The sequence below is a fragment of the Coffea arabica genome, chromosome 8e, assembly GCF_036785885.1.
Source record: "Coffea arabica cultivar ET-39 chromosome 8e, Coffea Arabica ET-39 HiFi, whole genome shotgun sequence".
NCBI classification, from domain to species: Eukaryota; Viridiplantae; Streptophyta; class Magnoliopsida; order Gentianales; family Rubiaceae; genus Coffea; species Coffea arabica.
The window spans coordinates 51,814,195-51,832,082 of NC_092324.1; the positions used below are offsets into that span (position 1 = coordinate 51,814,195).

The following is a 17,888-nucleotide window of genomic DNA, read 5'->3' on the forward strand; positions in this document are numbered from 1 at the left end:
TAGTCCTTCAAGAGTCAGTCAAAGCAATTCTAATTCCCAATCGGTTTCAAAGCAAAATGTTTTTAAGGGAAAACAATCGGTTTGTTTGGATATGAAATTATTCGAAATAATATTTTACTTGTATCATAAATATATTTTTTAATTTTTTTTTTATATTTTTAATTATATTTTTATCTCACGTACATCATAAATATCATAAAAAATGCTACAGTAATTATTCTAAATAACATTTCAAATAATAATCTATCCAAAATATATTAGAAATCTTCCATAATATTTTTCCTAATATAATTTTACACATTTAAAACTTTTAAAATATCACTTGCCTCTTCTCTTCTCGTATCAATAGCACCCTGTGGATATTTTGGCTCTCTACTTTGGCGGAAAGCAAAGGGTACGTAGCTCTTTATCTACTTTTCCCGTTTCTGTTTCGGAAAAATACAACTGTTGGCTCGACAAATCGTTTTCAAGAAAAAGTGATAAGTAATTATCACTTTAAAAAAAAAAAGAAAAAAGAAAAAAGAAAAAAGAAAAAGTGATAAGTATCATCGAGTTTATGCAACCGCCGGACCAGTTACTCGTCAGTTTCTTCCTACTGGTTTAGCGTGCTCAGAGCGTAACCAGTATTCTTTCACAAGCTGACCAAAAAGCGAATTTTCTTCGGTTATCAGCTTCATGGGCTCATCATACTCCACCACATTTCCTGAAAGTTGTTTTGAAAGCTTCAATTTTGCTCTAAAAAGGATTAATATATGTTGGATAAGTTTTTGAGACTCACCATCCCTTAATGCAAGAACCATTGTGCAATCCATCACTGTTGGGATCCTGTGAGCCACAGTAATCACAGTGCAGTCTGAGAATTCGCTTCGTATCGTCTTCTGGATGAGGGAATCTGTTGCATTATCAATTGATGCCGTGGCTTCGTCAAGAACTAGTATCTTCCTTCTCTTCAGCAATGCTCGTCCCAAACAGAATAGTTGTCGTTGTCCCATGCTCCAATTTGATCCATCTTGTGTAACTGAAGTCATGGAAAATTCCTTAAATCATCTGATTCTTCCGCATTAAACATACACTACATTAATTTACAAGTCTTACCAAATGAATCTAAGCCCCCTTCTTTCTTCTCAACAACATCTCCAAGCTGGCATTTTCTGAGAACCTGCATATTGTTCAATGCCTTTCATGTTAGCTTGTAAGACCAATAAATACTGCATGAGTGGTCTACTGTCTAACTGACTTCAGTGCAAGCCCTCACTTAATGTACGAAAAAAAGACTTGCTTGTCAATTTAATAATCTAATCCAAGAGTGAACCTGAAAAGGACAAACATTTGGTACCAGAAAAGGACAATTAACCCCAAACTAGATTTCTGCTATTCTGCTTGTGTGCAGCAGTCATTTTCCGTTCAAAGCAATAGGATGACAACAGTATTCCTGTCCCAATTTATTCTTGTTTTGTCATTTTTAATTTTATGCTGATTAAAAGTGCTAGCTCTGGAGAATCCTACTTGATTTTTACTTGGAATGTCAAAAATCATTCTCGTTGCTATATAGCAATCTGACCTCCCAAATTTCTTGATCGTTATGTTCTGATAAGGGATCCAGATTGTATCTGACCGACCCACCAAACAAAGTTGGATCTTGAGGAATGATCGCCAAATGTGACCTAAGATCATGAACCCCAAAGGTTGAAATGTCCTGGTCATCTATGAGAATTGCTCCATCTGCAGGCTCTACCAGGCGAAATAAGGCACTGATGAGTGTTGATTTCCCGCTGCCTGTCCTGCCAACTATTCCAACTTTGTGCCCTCCTTCAAACGTACAGGTGATGCCTTTCAGAACCAGTGGAGCATTCGGCCCATACCTTACCTGAAGTTTTGTTGAAAACAGTTATTTAACTAGTGAAACAATAATATATTTGGAGACTTAATACTCAGTTATCTCATTTTGAACTTTACCTTCAGATCTTGTATGTCCACCTTACCAATATAAGGCCAATTGGGAGGTGGTCTATTGCTTTCTATTACTTCTGGAGCTTCACTGGGGATGTGCATGTATTGTTCCAGCCTTTCTACTGAGACAATTGAATTTTCTAGCATGCATTGGGTTTGGACGGAACTGGCAAGGTATAAATTGAGTGAAAGAGCATATGATAGAGCCATGCCAATATATCCTGCATTTATAACATCAAGAAGTAAGTACACAGTAAAAGAAGATTACTGCGTCAATGTTATACATTGAGCTACCAGGGAGGATTACAGAAGAAGGGTTGAAAAGACTGTGCAGAAATTCTGAGAATGAAAGGAGTGGTTCATCTGGTCCTTTGCACATTTAATTGAAGGTTTGGAAAATATAAATTATGATTATACAAGTGCAGGAATATTGAAAGGCTAGTAATAAGTAGGATCTGGTGTTAGTTTTCTATTATGCCTAACATACCTTTCTCCCTAATTATTAGATTTATTGTATTGTTATAATAGTGAAAAATTGTAAATTTACTTCAATTTGAATTATGATGATAATAAATACAAAATAAAACACTCTAATCTAATTTGTCTATTTGCATCCCATTATTCAGAGGAGTCTTGTATTCATGATTTTGACATGACTATTTGAAAAACGAATTAAATCAGATTTAGGAAATATGGTGAAGGGATACTGGTGGTGAAAAAAAAGCATAACAAGTGTCCTGAAATAAGGGATAATTTCAGAACCCTCCTCCGAGGTTTTTGACAATTTCACTAGCCTTCTCTTAGATTTGCAAAATTATACTTACCTTCCCTGGCAAAATTATACATTACACGAGAAGAGATCACTCATATACCCTGAGACATTATGTCTTATTAGAAACTAATATTTGATGATTAAATAATTATAGCACTAATTAACTGTTAGTAATGAATTAACAAAAATAATTATTGAAAATTCTTTAATGATGCATAGTAACTTATAATTACAAAATAACGCCAATTAATATATCAAATGATCCCGTTTTGTGATTGATATAACTTAACAATAACCAAAAATTAGTTATATACAATATGAGGAAAAGGGCTAAAAAGCACGGGCCAAAAAAAGCTGTTCACAAGAAAATTTTCTCTGCAACTCGTAAAACTGCAATAGTTGTAGAGTAATTTCGTGAAAGTGAAGGAGAAGAAAAATAAAAATTCAAAATTTTTCTATTCAAAATCACAAGAATCATAGCAAGCTGCATGTTAAGAGACATGATTGGTCTGTTTTGCTGAATCTTGTGATCATTAGTATAGTTACTTATTTATGTTGTCTAATGCGTTGAATATGAACTTTTTAAAGTAGTAGAATTTGTATGCTAATTGTTTTCAACTTTTAATTATTTTTATTTTTTTTACTAATACAACTTATATACATACATATAAGGGATATTTATGGAATAAAAGTTTCATCTCTCTTCTTAATGTACTTTTTAATGATACTTTTTTTTTCTGATTTGGATTGTTTTGTTTCCAAAACCTTAATCTAGGAGAAGTTAGTATAATTTTACAAACTACAGAAGAGGCCAGTGAAATTATCAAAAAACCTTAGCGGAGGTTTCTAAAATTATCACCTGAAATAATAAAAATAGAATGAGCAAATACATTGACTCCAATGCCCCGCTACATTTTATATTATAGTTTAAACCTTTACTTTAATTCTACATATTGACACTAATTTTCCTCTAGATTTTAAAATTATAGTTTAAGCCTTTACTTTATAAGTATTTCTAAGTTCTATTTGCTGCTCCCATACTTGAGATATATATATATATATTTTTATCTAAGAATACTATTTTGTGTATAAAAATTTTAATATTATGGTTTAAGTATGATAAGATTATAAAGTATATGATAACTTTAGTAAAACATCTCAAAAGCTTAAAATAGATTTTTAAAAAATAATTTCCCAAAATGTTAGATCCATAATTGCAAATAATATTTTCAAATAAATCTTAACAAATAAATGATATCTCCGGCGTCTTCTAGTTTAAAATAACATTTTTGAGAATAATTGATTCAAAAGATGAAAAATATGAAAATATTAAATTATGATGTTACCAATAGAATTTCACAAAAATATTTATATATATAAGTGATATTATATTTTGAATTAACTTTTTATACACTGATAGTGTAGTGATTTTTTTACACTGACAATTATGAATGTATGCCATGTATACATGATTTGAATCTCAAATTTAAATTAATATTATATGACATGATCTAAACCTGTCAGTTATATACCGACAGTGTTTAAAAAAATTATTCCTATTTTATGATCCTATAATCAAGTGCAAAACATGTGACTTATTACTACTCATAATATAAGACACGTGACTTATTACTAGTCATAATATAAGACTGTGCGTCAGTGTGTGTGTCAATACGTGTGTGTGTCTGTGTGTGCAAGTTTCTGACCAGATTCAGAAGCTCCAAGGGGCAATGAAGTCAAGGCAAGCGCTGAGGAGGACAGAATGATGGCACACAGCAATTCCAGTCGTTGCATCAGCCACTCATTTGCAGAAAAGCTATGAAAGAAGGAACTTTGATTTCTGTCAATAAGCTTCAGACTATCCAAGAAGAAACGATCTTCCTCTCCGAAAGCTCTAATAGTCATAGCTCCAACTATCGATTCTGAGAGATAGCTAGCAACTGAAGATTTGGTTGTGCCATGTATCCTGATTAACTCTTTTACAGAAGAATAGTAGTATATCTGTGTTGAACAGAAGAACAAAGTATTATATTCTTATTGTACAAGACTGGGAGAGTATATTGTGCTGGTAGTATTTACTAATTACAGTGCATCATTTTGGTGTATACTGTTTGATTTATTACATGATCATCTGGATTGGGTATTTTGGAAGTAATTTTTGGCCATAGCCTTATGATATTTTAATACGAATGTTGCATCATCCAAGTTGCAGAAAGGACTTCAAGTCTCAGTTTTTAAACTAAACTTACTATCCTAGTCAAGTGCTAGCGCCAGAACTGACTATCCTTCTGATCCTTTTGTTAAGACTGTGAGGTAACTAGTTATAATATGAAGTAGTTCATGATAGGCATTAGAATCATTGAAAACAGTTAACAGCTTCTGGAAAGATTTGGTGAGAGTGCTTTCACCATCTGAGACGGAAAGTTCTTGCATAGGGATAAACAAAATTACGAGGGTTGACCTTTTACCTGTATGAGTATGGTTACACACACTGTAGGAATGATGACAAACAAGATTGGCCAGGTAAGAAATGCCAGTATGCCTAAGCTGAAATATGTGGTCATTGTCGAAGCAAAAGCCATACTGAATCTCGGTGACAGATCAAGGTCCACAACACTGAGATCAGAAGATACCTGCAGGGAAGACCTTGCAATGAGGGTAGATATTTTAAAAATTGTTGTTAATGTACTTCCTCTGTAATGCTTACCCTACTGAGTATTCTTCCCAGTGGTGTTGAATCATAAAAAGACATTGGTGCACGAAAATGGGAGTCCATGAGCTTGGAATAAATTGTTGTTGATGCCCTAAGACCTAAAAGGACAATTACACAAGACCTTAATAGCAAGGACAGTGCCATGCCACACCCTATAAACGAGTATATGGATAATAGTTTCAACTCGCTAAGACTAGAATCTTGTATATTAGTAGCTAACCAAAGGTTTTGAATTAACTGGCCAATTATATACACAAGGTGGGATAAAACGCCCAAGGACAGGTAAAAGAAACCATTGCTTTGACTTAGGTATTGTATGTATGGCTTAAGACCATTATATCCAATTTCTCGTTCTTCTTCTTTGATCAACTGCTCCCACAGAGGTGCTGCTAGTTGCTCCCCAGAATGGATCTGCTGGATAACATCTTGAGAAGTTTTCTGTCTTTTCTGAGAACTATGTCCTGCACTCATAGCAGCTTCGCTGTGCGCATGAACAAGATTGCGAAATTCTTGACTGGAATCCAGCAACTTGCTATAGGTAGCTTCTTTTAGGATTTTTCCTTTAGACATCAACTGGCAACATTAAATAGAGAGATGACATATGAATAAGTTGACTAATATATGCAGTTTTTTATATGGTGGTGTTGTCTGTCATATTGAGATCCATCTCATTTCTTATATACTTCTTGCAGAATTGAGAAGAAGCAAAACCAAGTGGCGATGAAGAAAATTAAAAATGATAGAGCATTACTGACCAATATAGAGTCAAATACTGGAAGGAAATCAACTTGATGAGTCACTAGTAGCACTGTCTTCTTGAACAAAGCTCCTATGACATATTCCTGGCATAATGAACATTTACTTTTTTTGAGAAAATATTCAAACAGGAGCTTAAATGTCAGTGACAGAAGAAATAAAAACTGTAACTTCACATTGAATAAAGTGCTCGCTGTATGTGCATCAACAGCGCTGAATGGATCATCCAACAGATATATGTCTGCTTCTTGATACAGTGCACGAGCAAGCTGAACACGTTGCTTCTGCCCACCACTGAGATTGACGCCTCGCTCTCCTATAACTGTTTTGTCACCAAAAGGAAGCATGTCGAGGTCTTTAAGTAAACAAGACTGTTTAAGTACATCTTGGTATTTATGTTGATCCATGGTGGATCCAAAGAGAATATTTTGTTGGATAGTCCCGGTTTGAATCCATGCAACCTGAGAGACATATGCAACTTTTCCATGCACTTCGACCTGAAAATGAAAGGATGCTACTATCTTTTAGATATTTTTCAAGTATCTACCATTTATTCAGTGCAAAACACATATATACTTGCAATAGTTTTGTTGAAATTCTTCTGTTATATTTTCATCTAAATACTCTCTAGAAATTCTTCAAAATGCTTGAGTTCATGCCAATTAAGGCCACTTAGTCAGGACAAATGTTAACAATAAGAGAAATTTCAGATGAACCTAAAGAAGGAAAGAGTGAATTTCTACTTACCCTGCCATCAATACATGGAACTTCTCCAAGAATTGCAGCCAAGAGAGTTGATTTACCTGAACCGACTTCTCCACATATAGCTACCTTTTGACCTGGTTTAACCAAAAGATTGATATATACTAGGGATGGATTTAAAGAATCAATGTCCCATGAAATTCTCTTAGCATTAATGAGTATGGAATGCTCAATTTCAAATCCCTGTGGACAGTGATGAATAGGGCTGCTCTGCAACTCAGGTGCTACAAGAAATTTTGCAATCCGAGAAAATGAAACCTTTGCTTCAATGAAAACTCCGAGAACATCTGGAATTGACCTTATGGGCTCCTGAACTATGCGAATGGTGGCAAGAAAGGTGAAAGCACTACTGGTAGTCAGAGGAATATTGAGCAAGTAGCAAGACCAGAAAGTAACTGCAGATACTATGATTGGAGTTGACCAAAATAGCAGCATATAATATCCTTTCTGTGCCTGAACTTTTACTAAGCATTTCCATTCTTCTTTCCTTAGCAAGCCAATTATATCCTTGAAGTGTGTTTCCCAAGCATAAAATTTTAGAACTTTCATATGTGCAAGTGCTTCTGTTATAGCCTTCAGCATTCTGTCTTGTGCAACCATAAGCTGATGCAGATACTTGTGCTGCAATTTAGCCACCGGGGAATTCCCCAGCATGCTTAATACAATTACCACTAAAGCCGGAAAGGTAGCTTGTCCTATAGCATAGAACATGATAACCAATGCCATACCTATCTGAAGGCCTGTTGTCCATATCTGATGGAAGTAATATGGGAGTTCCCCAATTTTGTGGGCATCCACAGTGACGTAATTCATAATCTCGCCTGAGGAATGAATATGTTTAGCAGCATTTGAAAGACGGAATTGCTTCTTGAAGATTGCTGCAGTTAGCGAAGACTGTACTTGAAGGCCAATCAACCTAGTCCAAAAGAACCACTGTCTCTCTGCTAGTGATTCTAAGCATTTTGCCAGAAAAAGGCCTGCAGTCAGTGCATAACCTTCATACTTGAAAACTTCTTTGCCTTCAGAAAGATCAATGAAAGCATACAGAAAAACAGGGCCACTGGACAAGGTTACTATCTTGACCAGCGCGAAAAGCCCAGAAATCACAATAGCTTTCCTTTGGCAGTAGACTAGTGACCTCAGAATAGAAGACTGATCACAAATTTTGTTTCTTTCATGTTTATTCAGTTGATCCTTAAACAATGAGTAACATGTTTCGGCCCTATCCTGTGGCCTTAATAGAGGAACGTCCTCATCCTCAAGAGTCTTCTCTTTACCCTTCTTCAGTAACGGATCTAACCAGGAAAACGACATTTTATGTAGAATTCCGGCTTCGGCAAATTGAGTTATCCTGAAACCAGCTTCTTCTCCTCTCGGAGGTTCATAGTAAGCTTCAACGCTTGTATCTTTGCCAATTTCTGAATGCTTTTTCACGTGAACAGCACAGAAGAGAAGCAGAAGCGCTCCAGGAAACCGTAACACGTCTAGCACCCCTTTGAGAGATACCAGTTTATCGACTATTAATTGCATTAGGGACAGAATGCAGAGGAATCCAGCTAGAAAAGCAGTAAAAAAGCAAAGTTTCACCACTGAAATAAAAGGAGCACGATATTGGCTCTTCTTGCTCAGCACGAATACAGAGAGCAACAGCCATGTGAAGCCCTGGAATAGAAGTACAAGCCAAGAATGAAGAGGTGAAAGACTTTGATTACTGCTCAACTTCTTGCCAATCATCCACGTCCCCAAACCGATGTAAATACAAGCTATGCCTGCATTGACAAAAAGGCAAGAAAATGACAGGAGAGAAATGAACTGTCGCCCTTGCAACCCTGAATCAGCTACAACCCTCCTGGATGAATTCCCCCGAAAGAAGGCGAATATAAGAATGAATGAGAGGAAGATATTAGCAGAAATGACCAAAATATGATTGGCACACGAAGATGGATCCGTGATTGCCATAATTCCAGAGCTACAACCACTTTCAAAATTGTTTTTTTGGCATTCATTTTTTCCACAGAGAACTATCCAGAAATCCATTTTGCACCTGGGCCTGTTGCTGCAATCAACCCACTAAATTTCAAACAGAACTTGCTCCATGCTCAAGAAGACAGGTAAGCATAACAGAAAGCTTGAATGCATAATATTTTAAGCTAGAAAACAAGATGTTGAGTAGCAGATATTATACTTGTTCACCAAGAAAAGACGTCGTCTAAAAATGAAGAGTATAGCACTAGTACTCAACTTCAACTTCATGCAAATCTATTGCTTCTTCAGCTACCAGTCTAGGTCCTAGTTAGTGTTTGTTATCTGTCGTAGTCATGGATTCCCTATAAAGAATTATTCTCAAGCCAATGATTATCACAGGGAATCCATAGTCCAATGAGATTTGCTCGGTAAGGAATCGGACCCAAGAAGAAAACGCAATGGTGGGCTCACTCCCCTATGCATATGCCTCCGGCTATCTTCTTCCACCCCCAGTTCATTTTCTCATCAAAATTCCTCCATGGAACTTAGGTGGGCGCACCACAAGATCAAATTTTGATGTAGATTCTTTTAAAAACTTTTAAGGATTACGTGGATGATGGCATTCCAAGTCACTTCGGCCTGGCTAAGGCTAACTGTTGATTGATTTTGAACTTGATGTTACTGGTATTCGGACATGGGACGTCAAAATTTCAACTAATACGTGAATGAATAAGACCCATGTCGTAGGCTGAACTGATAATACATGCTTCGCGAAAATTGATTTACACATGTTACCATCACCTGGTTTTTTGTTACTTTTCCTTCTTTAGCCTTTACATGGTTAACTTTTCAGCAAGGAAAAGGAAAAGAAAAGAGCTAGATGGCTAACGATAACCCGTAAGGATAAAGCTTCCATCAAAATGGCTAGTTGTTATCTCGCATGGCTTCAACCCCCTTGGCTATTCCAGTAATGAAAAACGGAAGAATAAGGAAGGATTCATGTTTTTCATGGTCCCCATATTTTTGTTTGTTTGTTTGTTTGTTTCCATACGATCTCCAATCTCAAGTAGCTGCCGGCTGGTCGTTCTTCTTTCATAATAATGCCACGAATACTACTATTCTACTACTCTGCAATGTCGTCCAGAGACCCCTTGCTATTTATTACTACATGTTAACAGGATGCAACTTGTTTTAGTAGATATTTTACGTTCCTGAAGAGGAGCCAGATATTATGAAGAGAATATTCGTAAGCAAAGCTAGAGGATGATATTAAAAAGGGGAAATAGTTCTTACAGCGCTGAAACAGAGAGAGATATCAGAACACTGACCGCATACACCACACTAAAGACATGCCAAACAGACCGATACATCGGCCAGAAGTGGGAAACTTCGTGCCAAAATATAAAGTGAGGGGGCCCTGTTGCCTCCGCCACTGTAGCTGGAGAATATTCGTTCGCATCAATAATGCGGGATGCACTTGGAAAAACTTGACAAATTTTGGCCGGTTTTGTTCTGTTTTTGGATGCTGAATTCAGTTATGATTCATCCAGTTGACAGGAAATTGGTTCAACATCACTTTATTAGTTGCAATTCTCCGCATCTCTCTTAAGTGGAAGTGCTTTGTTATGATTCTTGGGTGCAAAATGAAAAAACTCTGAGCCTGATTAGAAAAATGCATCCATTAACAGGGGAACGTACACAAGCTAGAAGAAGCACACATTCATCACTCCTTGAAAAGTTTATCAAGGAGATTAGTAGGTTCACTTGCTCATCCGGTTTTTATTGTTCCCATATATCCCCTAGTACACTTGACATGCTTTCAAAATGACTAATTCGATGCGAGTTCTCCTATTGAGTTTGGTTTCTTCTTCAACAGAAAATGAACAAAAGAATTGGTTTCGGGGAAACTGGTAATAAGCCTTTAGCTCCTCGTCAAAAATACCACCAATCCCCCAAAATTCTATGGTTTAACCAAAATTGTCATCTACTCAAGAAAAGTGCGGGGGCTAGCAAACCAGACTCCAAATCACAAGCTGCAGATGATACTTCTGCACGAAAACTCGTTAGCTCTCAATTCGAACAGCTCCATTTTCTGACGAAATGAATTTAGGCTTTATGTTGACTTGCTCCAGGCACTGAATAACGTCTCCAACCCGGAAATCAATGCAGTCCTGGATTACTAGTCCACACTCGTTTCCTTTCCCAACTGCATCAACGTCATGCTTCTCCCGTTTCAGAGACGTACAAGAACCTTCAAAAACAACTTCACCACTTCTAAGAATCCTCATTGTTGATAACTTGGTGAAGCGACCATCAGTGACTCGACAACCAGCAATCTTGACATCTGCTCCCTTGGCTTTGCTCCTTCCTTTAAGTTCAAATATGTTCAGCACCTGCGCCTCTCCAGCAACCTGGGTCTCAAATGTCCCAGGGGCCTTCTCAACAATTAAATTACCAATGTCCTCCAGAAGATGATAGATGACTCGGTGCAGTTTTATCTGCAATACCATTTTAAACATTTGATCAGATATCTACAATTTCCTCAGAAATTACCATTTTCCTGTCATTTTCTTTTCGAGTTGGACATCCAAAAGAAAAGAACAAAGAAAACTGCAACAATAATCAATGGTACGGTGGTAATGTACAAAAAATGTACAAGCAAGCATTCATATAGAAATCAAGGTGATAATTAGAGGCACAAAGACTGATAAGGATAGGACTATAGCAGTTTGACAACAAAATACCTTTACACCTGCTTGAGTTGCTGCCAAACTGATGGAACTAGGTGGATTCCGCACATTAAATCCAACAATACATGCACTGCAGGCTTCTGCCATATCAATGTCAGACTGAGATATAGGCCCAACCCCCACATGGACGACAAAGACAGGAAGCTGGTAGCAGATTATGAAAGAAAGTATTAGATTTCAATCACCCTGAAAGAAGAATATCCTAAAAGAATCAGATATCCAGGCAATAAGAAGTTCATATGAACATTTATACATATGGGTCATGTAGGTCTGTATGTAATATAAACATCATTACAAATTTCTTTTAGCATAGAAAATTAGCAAGGATGTCTAAAGTAAACTATTCAACCACATAGACAACAAACAGTACAATTATTAGGTCATATTTCATTGAATAACTCAGCATACCTGGGGACTATTTAGACCCTTCAGCGCATCTACAACTGCCTCCACAGTGCCTTGAACATCTGCTTTAACTACAATTGGCAATTCTGGCCGTTTGGGCTTATTTTCTTTCTCTTGTAACTTTCTTCTCTCTTTTCTTCTTCTCTTTCCTCCTCCTCTTTGATCTCCTAGTTCAGGTGCTTCCAATTCTTCTTCTTCCTCTTCTTCTCCTTCTATTTCCTCCTCTTTTTCTTTTTCTCGTTTCTCCTTTTCTAGCTTCCTTAATCTATCCCTCTCTCGTTTCTTTTTCCTCCCTTCACTAAGCATTCGTGCTCTTTCCTCCGAGTGCACGACAATAATGTCATCACCAGCCATTGGAAGTCCCTTTAACCCCTCAATCTCAATGGGCATTGCAGGTCTAGCAAAATTTGTCATTTTCCCTGCTGTATCTCTGATGGCCCTTATCCTTCCCCACTCGGCACCTACAACAACAAACTGACCAGAAACTAAGGTTCCCGCCTTTACTATAGCAGTAGCTAAAGGACCACGTCCCCTGTCAAGCCTTGCCTCAACTACATAAGCTTGAGCTGGTCCATCATTACGAGCTTTAAGATCCATCAACTCAGCCTGGAGAAGCAAAGCCTCCTCCAACTTATCCAGTCCAATCTTGTTTATGGCTGAAACTTCAACAACCTGGACATCACCACCCATCTCTTCCAACAGCAGCCCCTCTGCTGCGAGCTGGAGTCTCACTCTTTCTGGGTTAGCTGTTGGTTTATCACATTTATTAATTGCAGCCACCATTGGAACACCAGCTTCTTTTGCATGCGACATTGCTTCCAGAGTTTGAGGCATCACGCCATCATCAGCAGCCACCACCAGCACAACTATATCTGTGATGGCCGCACCTCTAGCTCGCATGGCACTGAATGCAGCATGACCAGGAGTATCAAGGAATGTAATTGACGCCCCTGATTGCATCCCAACAACAAAGGCACCTAAATGCTGTGTTATGCCCCCAGCTTCCTTAGCTGCCACAGAAGTTTGACGTAGAGCATCCAAAAGAGATGTTTTACCATGGTCAACATGACCCATCACTGTCACAACTGGAGACCGTGGTAGTACATTAGTGCCCTCATCAGAGTGAAGCCTCCTTACATTGACCCCAACTTCCTAAAAGATACAAATAACCATTTATTCAACTGCTCATGGGAGCTATGAACAACCTATTTAGTTTGCAAAAGAGAAGAGAAAAAGGCAATTCTACATTTGCCATTCCATCACATAGATTTGGTACTTTAAAATGACCAATATCCCAAAATAGTCATCCCAAAAGAGAAAAAGGCATTTCTGCATTTGCAATTCCATCACATAGATTTGGTACTCTAAAATGACCAGTATCCCAAAATAAAGGTGATTGGGGGTATCTTGTGTGTCACAGTGTTCTCAAACCAGTAACTGAAACACCTTAACGAAATTACTAGATTTTACCATTTTGGTTCATGTCAAAGCAGAATATGATGACAACAAAATAAAAACAGCTCCAAAATAATTACCATTGCAACCAATTCTGCAATATCAATGCCAAGAGGGTCAAATTCTGAATCAACTTTCTCTCCAACATTTACAAGAATACTCTGCATGGTAGGTATGGATTCTCCACATCGCTTGGCAAGCTCTAAAATGGTCATGCCCTCAAATATTTCAATTGTTTTATCTGGCAAGGATCTGGCAACCCTTTTTATTTTAGGAGGCACGTAAGGAGCTTCAACTGGCGGTGAACTGCTCTTTGGTCTGTTCTTGAACTTTCCTTTCCGCTGCGTCTTTAGTCCCCATGGTGTGTCATCATCTCTTCTCACCAGTAATTGAGGACTAGCATGAAAAAGCCTGAGGACGTATGCATATAAAATTCATTTTCAACAGTGAAAACCATAAGATAATGGCAGACACCCTGAATCACCAAAATATGATAAGCCAAAAAGAATTCAGCTAAGCAAGTCACCTCACTGACAAATCATTAAAAGCATTGCAATCAGACAGGATATTGTTTTCAAATGAAGAAAGAAGATTAATTTTTTTAATTGTACAAAAGTTATATTCACATGTAGCTGATGATGTCCTTGCTGAGGACTCAATCATGTCCAATCATGTAGCGAACCAATGCCCAAATTATAGGCTCAAAATAAGAAAATAGAAAGCAAAGCTCATTAGGATGTAGTCATAATGTGCAGGTGTTTAAGAATTTTCTTTTAACTTTTCCTTGTTTCAAGAGAAAACTCAAAACCTGCTAAATTGCTAAGTTTTTTATGATATCATTATTTTGGCATATGCTGTCTACTATCCACAACGAAGAATGTTTTAACTCTTTAATGAGAAGTTATTTACGAAAGACTAATCTACTTCATGGCATGTAAAAGTTAAAGAGCAATTGGAAGTCCATGTTTTCTTACTATATATTTTCTACCGAATCCGTAAACACTATGCTCGTTCAAGTACTGACCTTATCATAACAGAATTTCCAGTCGACTTCAATAATTTGAGCTTGAATAAAAAGTTACCCAGGCAAAGACAACAAGATCAGCTCAGCTCAACCCATTTGCATGTTTCTTATTACCATTAATTATATAAGCATAAACCAAAAACCCATTAGATCTTAAACTAATTTAAGTGAATACGTATGTCTTTGAATCTAACCAACAGCCCACAAGCCGTTGGCAAGGGAGGGACCAACTGCCAGGTCCACAGTTCGACACACACCTGAAGTTTTGTGTGTGAATGTGGAGTTTGTGTATCTTACACAAAAAAATTATGTCTTAGCCTCAATAATATCCATCTAATATCATGTAGCCTATAGCAAGAGCCAAGTCAATTGAAAGAGAAACATGTTCTAACAGCTAGTGCGTGGTATATCACTCATTTCAAGGGGAATCACTTGGTGCTATGATATTGAATTGTCCTGATTGCTGCTAAGTGGTCTCAGCAAGAGAACTATCCTATAGATGTTCCATCATCCACAAAATTCACATTATAGAAAATTTCAGAAAGCAGGTTTGAACAAGATTATATTATTATTCACCCATCAGATACTAGCCCTTGAGGACACATGCTTGATCTTTTGCCATGTGGCTCTAGCCTCATAGGGAAGCAACAGACACCAATCACTTTTGGTTAACCTCAATAGTGTTCCTATTAACAACTTGAAATGCCCACTTGGAAGCCACAAAGCTATAATTTATTTGTGATCACTCCAAACACAGATACTTGAAGGTAATGACCAACCCTGGAGTGAAAAGCTTGAAGAAATTTGAAAACAGGCAAATTTTTGGGAAAAACAAGTAAATGTCCACTTTAATGCCACGAAGAAGTGAATATACCTGATCAGACATCTGCTGCTGAAGAAGTTCAAATCATCAAATATCCGTAATCCTGGGTTTACGCTATATGCTGCACGAAATTTTCAACACCAAAAGTCATTACATGTACAACCATATTTTGTAAGAATTTTTATGCTTTTCGACATTTCCTTCCTTGCAAAATTGCATCACGTTTGAAAAGGAACTTTTCAGGTCAAACATAACGTAATCCACATTGTCAAGACAATCATTAATTCTTAATTATAAAGTATGAAAAAGGTGGCAGGAAAAGCCAGGGCAAATCAAACACTGAATCATTGGGAAAAGAATAACCTAGACTGCTAGACCAAGCAAAATAGAAGAATAAACTTGAAGAATATTTAGCCAAGAAAAAGCAACTTTGCTTACATTGTTTCTGCTTGACTAAGGAAAAAAATGTAGTCTGAGCTGCTTCAAGGTCAACTTTCGTATTTGGGAACACTGGATCTCTAAATGAAATGGTCAATGCTTCAGCTAGACAAGCACGGATACCCTGCACAATTAAGACTAGTACCCTTGAAGTTTTCTTAAAACCTAATAAACTTAAAGCTCCAGTCCTTTCATCTGGTAATACATTTGTGGACCAACCATGAGAGTCAATACTAATCCAAAAGCAACATAATCCTTCATAGAGGCAGAGAGAAACAAGTTAAATCAAAAGCATCTGCCGCAAGCATTCAATAAACCAAAACCCTAGAAGACTACATTCACAGTTTCAGAAAATTTCACAACCTTATGCATTTTCCATTAGGCAAAATGAAACAGACACCTTCAACAAGCAATTAACCAGTTACTCAAAAGCTGCCCCACACGGTTATCCACATTTCAAAAAGTGGCACTAACAGACCAAATCTTAACTAGAAACAAGCACATAAAAGGAAGCCTCATACAGCCTCTGAAGTTCCGCTTTCAAGTGCAGGATCATAAAACTTACAAAGAGGAAGCATTTATTCTGCAGCCAAAGAAATTCTAACCAGAAAATAAAGTGACTTAAATTAAAATCATATCAACAAAGAATAATATAAGAGACGCACCTTTCTCCCTGCCACTCTCCACGCCATTCATAAGCATATCAGCTTCTGTACCTATGCATACGAAGCAATAACCCTCAAAATAAAGAAAATAAATCTTGGACATGTAACCACTATTTAAGATAATAGAAAACAAAGCATGAGCCAAAATTGCTGAGATATGAATAATTATTCCTGAGTATGATTCATAAGCCAATAACTATAACAATTCCAAGTTGGAAAAACTTAAAAACCAGAACACGCTCTTTCTCATTTCCACAAAAATCAAATCTTTATGCACTAAACCTCAGTATAAAAGCCACCAGACATTACCGTTATCATAATTTGGAGAACCCATGTCATGAAATAAGACATTATTATATGCAAAGTCTATAAGCATGTCCAAAATTCACACATAGGGAACGAACGGATAAAGTTTTATGAATTTTGCTTCCTAATAATTAATTGCTGGAATCTTAACTACAGACCCGACTACCTTGACTACGGAATTCTCAGTAAAAAAATTTTGAAAAAACTAATCTTGGAAAAGAGAGACAGGAAAATGAGATTAAACTTACAGAAAACGTTCTTCCCGTGAATCTAAAAATCAAGGAATTTTCAGAAAATTTTGAAGAGGATAATATTACGGTTTCACTGTCTCAGTTTAACGTTGTATGCTTCGAGCAACTTATGCTGAGGAGAGCGAGAGGCAAAAGAGAGGAGGCAGAGGCAATAGAGGCAGCAAGCCTTAACCCCTCAATTTTGTTGGAAATTAGATTGACCTCTCCCCAGATTTATCGTAATTGGAAAGTTCCCCGTCAAGTTTCTGAAAATGCAATGACTTCCCTCTGTAATATATAATTTGCATTTTGGTACGTAAACTTCTTCGATAATGAGTTGATGTTTCTTTGCGACAATTTACTAATTTAGAAGGCAAAACGATTGAGATAAAACTTGATGTAAATATAACTAGTGTAAATAAGCTTTAAAAAGTTAAGTTGATAGCACGGTATTCATGCTTTAATGGAAATTAATAACATATATAACATCAATGAGCATATAACTGCATAATGTTCTTTTGCCAAATGGATTAACATTTCCTAGTTACAAAATATGACCACTCAAATGTTTATTTTACCCTTTTTCAATGAACAATAACGCATTTAAAAGGCTTGCAACATGATTTTACATTTTATAGCACCAATCTACGAAGTCTATAAACGTTCAGGATTAGTGAGAAAATTATGACAATTAAGTGGAATGAGAGTACATATCTAATATCTTTGTGCTCAAGTTTTAGTAGTTTGAGACTTTGAGGACATTTTTTAGTTTTGGCTGATTTGAGAAATTGCATTACAACTTTCTTAATAGCATAACTTAATTAGAGTTCAATTAGACAGTTCTAATCAGATTTAAATTGTAATTATGGCCAAA

At 36.8% G+C, this 17,888-nt stretch overlaps 2 protein-coding genes across 5 annotated transcripts; both read right to left on the reverse strand.

The window, feature by feature from the left end:
- Positions 1 to 229: 229 nt before the first annotated feature.
- On the reverse strand, positions 230 to 9,214 carry LOC113703015 (ABC transporter C family member 10-like). The gene is made up of 11 exons (XM_027224223.2): positions 6,939 to 9,214; positions 6,368 to 6,688; positions 6,191 to 6,277; positions 5,430 to 6,008; positions 5,191 to 5,355; positions 4,429 to 4,723; positions 1,957 to 2,171; positions 1,562 to 1,867; positions 1,096 to 1,159; positions 779 to 1,018; positions 230 to 703 (listed from the first exon to the last, which is right to left on the reverse strand). The coding sequence occupies exons 1-11, from the start codon at positions 8,988 to 8,990 to the stop codon at positions 582 to 584; spliced, it is 4,446 nt and encodes a 1,481-aa protein (XP_027080024.1). The 5' UTR covers positions 8,991 to 9,214; the 3' UTR covers positions 230 to 581.
- A 1,365-nt stretch (positions 9,215 to 10,579) lies between these two features.
- Positions 10,580 to 17,212, reverse strand: LOC113704029 (uncharacterized). Of its 4 annotated transcripts, none has more exons than XM_027225643.2 (8): positions 17,033 to 17,212; positions 16,479 to 16,529; positions 15,814 to 15,937; positions 15,427 to 15,496; positions 13,609 to 13,939; positions 12,077 to 13,225; positions 11,663 to 11,812; positions 10,580 to 11,416 (listed from the first exon to the last, which is right to left on the reverse strand). In XM_027225643.2, the coding sequence occupies exons 2-8, from the start codon at positions 16,503 to 16,505 to the stop codon at positions 10,982 to 10,984; spliced, it is 2,286 nt and encodes a 761-aa protein (XP_027081444.1). In that variant the 5' UTR covers positions 16,506 to 16,529; positions 17,033 to 17,212; the 3' UTR covers positions 10,580 to 10,981. The 4 variants fall into 4 exon arrangements, with proteins under 4 accessions (XP_027081444.1, XP_071917581.1, XP_071917582.1 ...); XM_072061480.1 differs by having other exon boundaries at positions 17,102 to 17,204; XM_072061481.1 differs by lacking the exon at positions 15,814 to 15,937 and having other exon boundaries at positions 17,033 to 17,199.
- Between the last annotated feature and the right edge of the window lie 676 nt (positions 17,213 to 17,888).

Excerpts from the sequence above, each read along its gene's own strand:
- LOC113703015 (XM_027224223.2), bottom strand. The coding sequence starts at position 8,990 with ATGGATTTCTGGATAGTTCTCTGTGGAAAAAATGAATGCCAAAAAAAC. Across the intron at positions 6,689-6,938 it reads TTCCATGTATTGATGGCAGG|GTCGAAGTGCATGGAAAAGT; the intron begins GTAAGTAGAAAT and ends TTTCATTTTCAG. Across the intron at positions 1,868-1,956 it reads TGGACATACAAGATCTGAAG|GTAAGGTATGGGCCGAATGC; the intron begins GTAAAGTTCAAA and ends ACAAAACTTCAG.
- LOC113704029 (XM_027225643.2), bottom strand. The coding sequence starts at position 16,505 with ATGGCGTGGAGAGTGGCAGGGAGAAAG. Across the intron at positions 13,940-15,426 it reads AGCAGCAGATGTCTGATCAG|GCTTTTTCATGCTAGTCCTC; the intron begins GTATATTCACTT and ends ATACGTCCTCAG. Across the intron at positions 11,813-12,076 it reads AGGGTCTAAATAGTCCCCAG|CTTCCTGTCTTTGTCGTCCA; the intron begins GTATGCTGAGTT and ends ATCTGCTACCAG.